The sequence below is a fragment of the Myzus persicae genome, unplaced genomic scaffold, assembly GCF_001856785.1.
Source record: "Myzus persicae strain clone G006 unplaced genomic scaffold, MPER_G0061.0, whole genome shotgun sequence".
Taxonomy (NCBI): Eukaryota; Metazoa; Arthropoda; class Insecta; order Hemiptera; family Aphididae; genus Myzus; species Myzus persicae.
This window is the reverse complement of record NW_019103651.1, coordinates 244,917-256,973: the sequence shown is the minus strand read 5'-3', so window position 1 is coordinate 256,973 and position 12,057 is coordinate 244,917. Positions and strand designations below refer to the sequence as shown.

At 28.0% G+C, this 12,057-nt stretch overlaps 1 protein-coding gene across 1 annotated transcript; it reads right to left on the bottom strand.

Annotated features, from left to right (window-relative positions):
• Positions 1-6,199: 6,199 nt before the first annotated feature.
• On the bottom strand, positions 6,200-7,222 carry LOC111034974. Its single transcript, XM_022316437.1, has one exon. It carries the CDS (start codon positions 7,169-7,171, stop codon positions 6,200-6,202), a length of 972 nt encoding a protein of 323 aa, XP_022172129.1. The 5' UTR covers positions 7,172-7,222.
• Between the last annotated feature and the right edge of the window lie 4,835 nt (positions 7,223-12,057).

The window sequence follows — 12,057 nt, the reverse complement described above, 5'->3', positions numbered from 1 at the left end:
ATAATGTACTTTTGCCACTTTTCATAATGTTCAGGAATGACGATTTTCTATTGTATACTGTTGTAAAGCAGTAGAAAAAAGGTAAAATATGTTGAAAATTCAGAAAAATATACTTCTCAAGTTAAAATTACTTTAAAATTATTATTTTACTATTTTAATTGATAATTTTAAATGTTGGTTGCGCCATAGTGCACTATTTCCATCCAATAGTACACTTTGACTTACTTAAGAATTTAGAGAATAGTGAACCATGTTTTTCCAAAGTGTACTTATTCCATATTTCCTCCAGACGCTGAATAGTATTTATGAAATAAAACCCATTGGTCAAAATTAAGTAACCTTTTTTGAATAATGTATAATGAATGAAAACAGTTGTAAAGTTTTTCTTTTAACATATTATTGCCAATACAAATATTTTACAGTTTTTGGATAGTATGGTACCGAATAACTAATAAATAATAACCTTTAAAATAAAACAAACTTTTTATTTTTTACAATATTCCTAGTGAATCAGAATCTATGAATTCATTAAATAACGGTAAGAGGAAAAATTACTAAAATAAAACAAATAAAATGATTTAGCAATATTAGATATTATCTTAATCTGTTTAAAATAAAATAAAATCAATACATTAAACATGTTAAAAATAAAAAACAATTTAGCCTCGTTAATTACAGTAATATAGTATAAAATATAGCAAATAAAATAAAATTAATAAACAACATCAAATAAGTATTACCTATACCTATTTAAAAATTTAAAATACTAAATACGGGTTAAGGTATTTTAACAAAATAAAATTAATATAATTAAAATGTAACAAAAATAAAATACATTTTGGCTCATTTATAATAATAAAATAATAAATGTAAAATATTATTAACAACTAGATATTACCTATACCTATTTAAAATGTTGATTAATGTTTTTTTTAAATGATACAATGATTAGTCAGTCTTGATCTTCATTATATTCATCTAAAATATCTTCAACGTTTGATTCACAACTTTCTTTAAATATATCGGAATAAAATGTTTTGGCATCGTCTGGTATTGTAAAAAATCTTTTAAAATTTTTTATATCTTTTTGTTTTAATACCTTTACATGATTTGTCTTAGGTAATTCTATAAGATGTTGAGTCAATGTAGAGAGAATGTAGAATTTCTTTTTATCACTTCTATCTTGAATGGCAATCCACTATACGTTGTTGAAATTACAACAGTTGGTTGACCTTTAATGTATGTAAATATTTTTTGTTGTGTTGATTTAAAATCAGTCTTAGATTTTACCAATTTCTTTACTGCAGTCTTATAATCATTAAATAAAAAGTCCGTGTTGTATACTTTAACAGAACACAATGTTTCAAATACCTCGTGAAATTGGTTAAGGTATACAATATTCTCTTTTTTCCTCAAAATGTGTTCTATTTGACGAAAACTCTATCTGGTGGCATATAACTATGGCCTCATGCAGGGAAAAAATGATTGATTTTTTAAATATGGTAGCTTTGAAGTTTATATAATGTAGTAAAGTAACCATAGTAAATTGATTTTTATTTTGTCCCGAACTAGAGTCAGAAAATAAATTAAGCGTTGTTGGGGCTGATTCATAAGTCTTAACTTTGGTTGCTAGCCGATCAAGAAAATCAATTGGCAGAACAAACCTCATTAGGTCCACGACCACTTTCAGTTTCAGTCCTAGTATATAAATAATTTTCTCCTGGGCCATGATTTGATTCTGAAATCACAAAAGTTAAGTTGTACAACCATACTTAAAAAAAAAACTTCAGTTACTGATAATTTTGGTAGCGGCTGTGTTTGCATCATATCAAAAAAACATGTAATGGTATCTGACGGTTTTTCTTTTAAGTGCTCAAAAATCTTTTTAGAACTTTGTTTATGCACATTTAGCTCTAACAACAGTTCATTTTTTAAGTTACAGTCTGGTTCAACATTAATTTTTACTTTTTGTTCAGTGCAAAAACTACATACGTCTTGGCACGGATGTCCAAAACTTAAATTAAACTTTTTAAAAAATATTATTTGATATTTACTTAAACTGCAAGTTGTTTTTTTTCAGATATCCTCTTTGTCGTCGAATGTGTCCACATGTACTTGATACTTAGACCGGGTTGCAAATAACATCGACCGGTATCTCTTCTGGTATGATGACTTTTACGACATTTAAAATTTTTTATGTGGTCTACAATAGACTGTGTTATTTCAGTTGCAGTATGGTTGAAACGGTATCCCCCTCTTTTTTCAACTGGACTACTATGGTTGATATTAAACGTTTTGGTAACCAAATCAAGTTTTCGTCTAGTTAAAGATGATATAGAACTAAATGCTTCACCACAAACTTTTACCATATTATCATTTGAAGCTGGTATGAAATAGTTAGTAACTGTCCGATTCATCCTATTAGTTGTTTTTCGGTTTGTACGTTTAGGAGCAGATACATTCATAAATGTAAGAATAAATTTATCTAGACCTATTTTAGTAGGGCAGCTGCATAAATAATTCTTAAATGATGAGAATTCATCACTAGATAAAAGTGAAACATTGCAGACCGTGGCTTTAATTTTGTCTTTGTGAATACACTTTACTGTCCATTAATTTGTTAAATTATTATTAATTCTTTTTTTCTGTTTTTATTTGTTCACTTTATTTCTTTTCCTTCCACCATTAATTTCCGTTATACAATCAATATATTCAGGATCACTATTAAAAGAAGAGTCTGATATAGGATCCATCATTGGAAGAAATTCAACAGTAGTATTGTCAATTAGTTCAGGTTGAATTAATTGTGCATCAGCAGAATCAAGTAAAAACTCATTAGGTTCTGAAAGAACTTCAATCGTCAACCCATTTTCTTGTATGACCCCTTCAAACAGTTTCGTTGGTTCTAAGACATATGGACTAATTTCTACATCCATTTATTCAATATCAAACGGCTCCAAAACAGGTGTAGGACTAGTAGGAACAATCTAGAAAATTAACATACAATGCCATTTTACCTAAAACAAAATTATATGATGTATTTTACTTAAATTAGTAATTTTATTTATATTAGGTATACATAATATATTAACTAAACATAATATAAGTTTATTATTCTGTAATAGTTAATATCATAAACTGTTAGACAAATAATAATATAAAACAACAATAAGAAAAATGCAATACATTATATTATTATGATTCAATAGAATCATTTAATTAAATAATATAAAATAAGTGCTAATTAAAGCAGAGGGATTTTTAATAGTACCTAGGTATATTATGTTCAATACAGTTTATACAAAATTAAAATGTACCTTATATAAGAGGTTCCTTATAAAGTTATAATATAGTATTAAAAAACATAAAATGCATACCAATTGATGGCATTCATTTAAAATTAAATAATTATACATTTAAATTCAGTAGTTATGGATACCTAATACTTACTATAAATTATATCATTTAATTTTAATGTGAGATTACTTATAAATAAATATAATAGGTAGATGTATACTTACTTCATGGTTTAATATAAGTCTTAGTTGTAATGCTAGTCAAATATATTATTATACAATAAAAAAAAATTGTTCATTGAAAATTAATATTAATATAATTATAATTTAATGTCAACAACATATTTTAATGTGTAATGTATATATTACCCACCCTATTCATCAGTAACCTGTTATAAAGTAGGTAATACACTTAAAAAAAATTGAATTCATACACTTTAACAAAAACGTCATGCTTATTATAATAAGTTATGAATACAAAACTGTATTTACTTATATTTAATACATTAAATAGTTTTTTAAGACGTAATATTTATATTATAATTTTATTATAGAATATTAATTATTATACTAAGTACACATTTGATTGTATCTACCTTTTGTAGCCATTGAAGAATATTCTTATCATAATTTGATACATTATTTTCAATAGCAATATCTGGTGGATGGCGGATTGTTAAGTTACTGTCTTCAGTAGTATCCTGTTATAGACGGTATGCACAGGATTGATAGCAGCGCGCCGTAGTAGTGAAAGTATGAACTAATTTCGGGGATCTATTTACTATTATGCATCTATCATCTATTATGATCTATTATCTATTATATTTTTATATTATATTATTAATTATTATTCTAATGTTCCTGGTTGTTCTGACTTGTGTAGATAGTTGTCGTCTATTTAGCAAGTTTGTCTACTATATTTTTTATTTTTATCCATATTAATTAAAATAAATCAATATGACTGATTTAACTTTGAGCCACGGATTTCAGTCAATTTCGTACAATGTTGAATTCACAAATAATAAAGGGAAGAAATTGTATGACAGCAATCATGTAAAAAATGTAGTAGAGATAAAATGCAGCAATGGATGTTCTTATATTAAAGGCTCAGTTATAAGACAAACATCAGTTACTTTAGAACCATGGAAAGTAACTCTTGAAGTAAATAATTTATATTTATATATTTCATTTTTCCTTCATACATTTTTAAGAAAATTTAATTTTTTACTATAATATAATTATGTCAAATATTAAAATAAATAAAACACTCTATAACATCGGTTCCCAAACAAAAACTGTGTTGTAGATAGTATTTAATATGTAGGTCTATTCCAAATTGAAATATTTAAAAACGTTTCAACTACCTGATTATTATCTAAGTACTTTACTAGTTAAATGTTATTTATAAACAGATTGATGAAACCAGGTTGGTATTTTGTGCTTCTTGTGGTTGTCCTGCTGGCGCGGGTGCTAAATGTAAGCACATTGCTGCTGTAATTTGGTACATAAACAATGAAGATGGAACATCAAAAACAAGTTTACCACAAGAGTGGGGTACACCTACAAATTCTGCTCAAAACAAATATAAGAAGGGTAAAAGAATAGAAGATTTGTTTCCAAGAAAAAAATTAAAAGCAAACACTATAGTAACTACTCCTGTCTGTCACTCAACTCTTGTTGATAGTTATGATATTTTTGATATACCCTGTAGTTTTAGCAATATGTTGAAAGTTACATCACTTAGTGAAGTTGAAAGGGAATGTAAACTATGTTTAAATGATATTCTAGACAGTTTAGAAAATCAGTTTTTAATTAGCTCCTATAAAAAACATTTCTCCTTAATTTTATTTTATCAAAAATATAATGATATTAATTTGTTTTTAGCTTCTATGTTTCCCTTAAAAATGAATGAACATATTTTTTATAATAGGTATATAAAAGTTAATCAAAATGCATGTTTTAACATTTTTATTGAAACATTAAATCAGTCTGACAGTGATCTTTGGTTTGAAAATAGAAAAAACCGTATATCTGCTAGCACCAAGGCACATAAAATTAGAGTTTGCAGGAATTTAACTTCTGTTGGGCAATTACATTTAGTTAATACTTTTCTTAAAGAAACAAATTTAGGGAAAAAAGGTTCTATAAATGTTACTTATGGGAAAAATACTGAAGGAGTTGCAATTGATGCTTATAAGCAAATGTTTGACAAAGAAGTTATTAAAAGTGGATTAGTTATTTGTCAATTTATTCCTTGGTTATGTGCTAGTCCAGATGGATTAGTTTTAAAAAACGGTAAAATTGATGCAGTTCTTGAGATAAAATGCCCAATTTCTTGCCGAAGCAAACCCATAGTAGAAAATGGAATTCCAAATTTAAAATATTTATTAGTTGAAAATGGGATACTCAAGTTAAAAAAATCATCAATGTATTTTACACAATGTCAAATATTAATGTACTGTACTGGTTTATTAACATGTGAATTTTTTATTTATAATAATATTGAACCAGTGGCATTGACTATACAAAGAGATGAATTATTTTTAACAAATACTGTAAAAAAAATAGAAACATTTTTTTTTAATTATTACTTGCCAGAATTAGCTTCCAGGCAATTGTTTTAATGTGCAATACTAATTGATAATTTTTATAAATAAACATGTAATGCATATTTGTGAAATAAAGTTTATTTTATAAATCAATGTTAGTTTATAATAATTTTAATATTTTTTTATATAATATTTATTATATTTATATAAAGTTTATATAAATATAAAATTACATTTTTAGGCATAATAATTATTAATATACAGTATACAGTGTTAATACAGTTTATAAGTATTAATTAGGTAGGTACACAAATCATAACTTATTTTTAACTATTAAACAAAAAAAAATACACCTTAAGACTTAATTATAGGTAATTGCAGATTGGTTAAAACGCAACATATATGTACAATATCATCAACATGGGGAAGAAGGTTAATTTTTAATTTATTAAGGATACCATACATTTTCATTCGTGCAAAGACCCTTTCAATGTGTATACGAACACTAGCTATACTATATGTTTCCAGTATTTCTGTCTCGGAAAAACGGCCATTATGCAATATTGGTGGCATAATTAAAATACTGTTACTATTTTCAATTTCAGTTTGTATGCCAGGAAACCCTTTGTCAGCAAGTACCTGATCACCGGGTTCTAATTTTTTTAAAAATCCTGAATCGTTTGTAATATATGAGTCACTTGACCTACCACCATAACATTTTGAAACAAAACAAATCATTCCATTTGGGTTGATTGCCACAAGAAATTTTATTGTATAACTACTTTTATATCTTGAATATAAATAAACCCGTTGTTCTACAGTATTTGGTTGCTCGACCTTAACTTCAGTACAATCAATAATACATCTGCAATCTGGATAATTTATTTTAAAAGCTTCAGGTAAACATTGTTTTACTGAATATTTATCGGGCCAAAAAATAAAGTCTTTAGTCTTTGAACTTAAAAAATGAAGACATTCAGTAAATATTCTTGAAACTGTAGAAGGATTGATTCTAAATAACACACTGATTGCTGAATAGGTACTAACATCACATTTAGTGTTTAAATTAGAATGTTGGTCTACATTAATATCAGTAATATCAACATCAAATGTGTTGATGGTAGAATCATTCATAGCTTTACTATTTCTTAATTCTGACCGATTTCTAGAACGGTTGTATCTATTAATTTGTTGATCAGTATTGGGTTTAGGTTTATTGTACATTTTTGGAAAAATAGATGGAATATAAGATGGACTTTGTGGATCTTTAGATCGTATGTTTCCTACAAAATGATCTGAACATATCAAACTTCGAGTAGTCGGCATCCATAATTTTCCATTTTCCCTGTTAAATTAAGAATAATTTTAATGAATAGATTTGTGAGTAGATACCCACATACACAACACATATTTGTCATTTCTCATCATTCAAATTTAATTTTAGATTTTATACAAACATTAGACATTGTATAAATCTTAAATTATAAATAATATAAATTATTATCTATACCTAGTTGCTTAAATAGATTATATTTTTGTACCTACTTAAGAATGAGTGTGTGAGTTATGACAATTGTATTTTGTTTAATGAGTTATTATCTTATTATCTTATTATCTAAAAATTTGGTAACTTACTCTAAACGGTTTACAGCTCTAATCCATTTTTTTTTCAATTCCTGTTCATACTGTCTATTGGGAAATGAAAAGAATTTGAGGTGTTTTGAAGTTTTTGTATGTGTTGGAACAGTTCACTACACAGCACATGTTTTTTGATTTTGACTGAGCCATTTTAATTATTATAATTGAAAATTGAAATAAAATAAAACAAATTGTAAATAAATTTCACTGAATTCATGTGTGTTATACTACAATATGCTACTATGGTTTATGTACAATGTACTTGAAGTGTGACCCGATAAAAGTTCACTCATAGTCCGCTAGGAGCGCTTTACCCATCCTGCATGACGTCTATAACATTTGAAATTTCAACGAAATGTTATTCATACACACACACAAAATGTCATTTAATACTATAATAATGAGTTATGAATACAAAACTGCATAATGTTTATACCTAACACATTAAATGTAATAGTTTTATGAGACTTTATAATTTATAGCTATATTAGTATTAGGTATAAACATATTATTATTGTTAAAGCATAAATTTAGGTACATACCAACTACTACAAATAATGAATAATAAACATCTTACCATTACTCTTGCATTTTTCATTAAATTTCTTATGCGGCCGTTCAGTCATCTTTACGTTTAAGATAAATGTGTTTATAAGGAAATGGCATGCAAAAATATTTGTTTTTAGCCTCAAAAGCAAAATAAAATTTAAACTATTATCTATCACGTATTCACTAATGATAACAGGCAAGTTTTGGAGCGAATTTCATAGTATAATGATGAAGTTAGAAACGTTCTATTTTGTTTTACCTTTTAGGTTATTATAATCACTATATGAAAATGTAAATCCGCACAGCTATAGTATTAACATATTAACATGAATTTAGAATAAATATTAACTTAAAATTTAAATAAGGAATAATTTTTTCATTTGTAACACATGGCAATAGTGCATTTTGAATATGACCGATATACTAAATTTCTATTTTATCTTGAGCAATAGTACGTTATGACGTAATCTGGATATTGTACATTTTGAAAAAAATCATGGAAATAGTTCTTTTTGAAATATTTCTATGGTCTGATTTTTAAATTACTATGGGAAATAGAACATTTTGGCCAAATTGATAGATTCAGTAAAGATAGTACATTCTGATAAATTCTCGCCATCGACAGTAGTGCATTTTGACGCAATCTTAATAATTATAATCAATTTATTGATTGGAAATAGTACACATAGGCATAATTTGATGGTTTAATCGATTCCCCGTCATTTAAACTATATGTTTTGATGGGTAACTCATATTTTCAATTTTTGGCAATAGTACGCTTTGAAATGTCACCCTTCGGTTGGTAGCTACGTTGGTAGCCTTTGTAGACTACTTGGCGGTGGTAGCTGTGGCCCACAATTCCGAACTTATTGAATAGTTGGTGCAATCTACACTCGATGACATTGTGGAGTGGATGGCGGAAAATGGTCTCTGTCTTGCTCCCGAGAAGACAGAATGCGTGGTGCTGACAAAGAAACACGCATATCGTGATCCCGTTGTGTACATCCAGGGCTGCCCGATACCAGTCCAGGGGCACAAGCAGAATTTTTTTTTTTGGGGGGGGGGGCTAAATTCAAAAAAATTTAATATTAATAGGTAGTATTTATTTTGAAATAGGTGTGCACAGAAATCTTAAAGCTTGTTTGCAATGTTATAAAGTTGAGACGCCTTGGTCCTTTTTTCCCCATTACTGAGAGTACTTCTGAAGTTTGAACATTGATTTCTTTGTGAATATGAAGCATAGCTAATCCATTTAGTCGATTCTGACTCATTGTATTTCTCAAGTATGTTTTTATTCTTCTCAAAGTGGAAAATATCTTTCTGTTGTACTAGTCGAAACAGGCAATGTTGAGAATATTTTTAAAAGTATAAATATAGTTTCAAATATAGTATCATTACACAAATTTAATGCATCGATTGCATTATGTGGTAATGAATGATTTGGGCATTGGAATTGTTGATACCATAAATCAAATTCGGCTACTGCAGCGTTAACACCATTATCTGGCACATCGTCTTTATAAAATTCTAAAAGTTTTAAATACTGAGATTTTTCTGTTTGATTAGGAGAATTTCCAGTTGGTAAAAGACACTTAAAACTTGTAATAATACATTTATGCTTTAAAAATCGGTCGGATATATTGTTTATAAAAGAATCTAGCCATGGAATAAAAATGGCACGTCTATAATATTCTTCTTCATTTTCTGCTGGTACATTGCATCGTTTGGTTTGATTTTTTGTTAATCTGGGCATAGTAATTGTTAGTTCTAAAGCATTAGCAATTTCGTTTGCTTCTTCAAAAATAATTTTAAATTCATTTTCAACATTAGTTCGTATCTCGCGATGAACGAATACTACACCGTCTACGTTATTCAAAGCCTCTGAAATATCTAAATCACTATATTGAAGAATTTTACTGATTGGTAAAGTATAACTTAACAGTTTCTCTGCACACAATAATGAAATAATAAAACTTGATTTCCACTTAACAGTAAGAACGCATTAGACGATGTGTCTTTACAGCTCCATGACTGTATTTCTTCTAAAGCTGCAACTACGGGCAACAACATTTGTTTCATTATAATAACCGAATCATGACGTTCAACCCATCTGGTTGGACAAAGTAAAGCAACTTTCGTCTTATTTGAATTATGAGTTGATATTTCGATATTATTTTGAAGGACATTTTGCCGTTTCGGGGTATTAAAAAATGTATATATTTTTTAGAGAATGCCAAAAGCATTTCTAATTGGAACTACTTCAGCTGCATTTGATAAAGCTAAGTTTAAACTATGCGAAACGCAATGTACGTATATTGCTGTTGGGTATTTATTTGAAATAAACGCCTGCACGCCTTTAAATTGGTCGCTCATAGAAGAAGCACCATCATAGCCTTATCCGCGTAAAAAGTTTAAATCAATTCCAACATTGTTTAATGTTTCTAAAAGAACATCTGCCAAGTTTTGACCGGTTGTAGATTGAACGGGAACAAATTTCAAAAATTGTTCAACAATTTTGTTCTCATTATTGTTTATTAATTCAACAAATCGCACACATAAAAAAAATTGTTCTACGGTTGATACGTCTGTAGTTTCATCAGCCAAGACAGAAAAAAATTTAGCTTTATTAATTTTTAGTAACTAATTTTTGAATAATTATTTCATCGCACGCTTCAATATGTTTTCTTAAATTTTCATCACCTGATTCTATTCTAGCCCTTAATATAGCACGAAAATTCCCCTCATTTTTATTTGGCTCTATTTTTGTATCAAAAACTCCATAATCTCCATGCGATCTTAAAGACAAATTTTGACGTTCACATAAAATTACTGTTTTTAAAATTGGTTTAAATTTCTCCGAATTCTCTAAGGCTTGTTTTTGTAAATCTTTATCAATTTGTTTGTGGATTGGCAACAATTTTCCACCCATAATATCAATAAAACTATCATATTTTGAAGTAGCATCTTTATGATAATTTAAAAGTAAATGTTTTTCAAATCGTTCTAAAGCATTTTTCCAATTATTGTATCCTGTTTTAACTAATTGATTAAGCGCTTGCGAAGAACAGTGACCAGCATTTGAAGGGGTAAATAAAACACACGTCTTACAATTGACACTATTTTCCAAATTCGAATACGCCAACCATTTATATTTTATCAACCAAAATCGGTTGAATTTTCTATTTTGAAAACCTATTTGTTGAGTTTTAAAAGTATAACTATTATCGGGAACCCACATATTTTTAATAACATCAATTTTTTCGTGATCACTCATTTTTTTGTTTACATATAAAGATATATCATATTTTAGTACTATGTTATTACCGTCATTTAGTTGAACATTACATTCATTTGATGTAGCTGCAGCATCATTATTTATCGACGAATTGTTTATAGCAACTGATTGTTTTTGGACTTCTGCAGGTGTGGTGTGTGACCCAACTTTAAAATAATTTAATAATGATCCAAAATGATTACGTTTCATTGTATTTAAATTTTAAATCCACTTATTTGAATAAACAAAAACAATTAACAATTAAAAACGAACAAATAAATAAATAAGCTCGCGAAAAACCAACGATGTCGACTTGAACAGTTGAACGACAATACTAGTTAATCTACTAAATAAGTAATAAAATGAAAGTGGAATTTGTCGCAGATACCTGCGGTTTGAGATAAACTAAATTGTATCGATAAAAATGTATAATCTAGACGTTTCCGGTATCCTACACAGTACACAGTTTGAACTAACGACGTCACGACGATAATAATAAACAACAGAGGTTTCCCCCGGGGCCCGGAATGATAGGTATAAATATAATTTAATATTATGTTATACCTAATGTTTAAATTTCGATAGTTGATATTTTTTTTTATAATAATTTAAAGTCAAATGTCAATTGTCAATAAACCTAATAAAATATGTTTTGGGGCTAGCCATTTGGGAGGGGGGCAAAGCCCGTTAGCCACCCCCTTGGGTGTCCAAATCGATATAAGACTATCCTTCGGGTCTCACGCGACAACAG

What these genes read in the sequence shown, in the direction of transcription:
- LOC111034974 (XM_022316437.1), bottom strand. Translation starts at nt 7,171, where the DNA reads ATGCCGACTACTCGAAGTTTGATATGTTCAGATCATTTTGTAGGAAAC.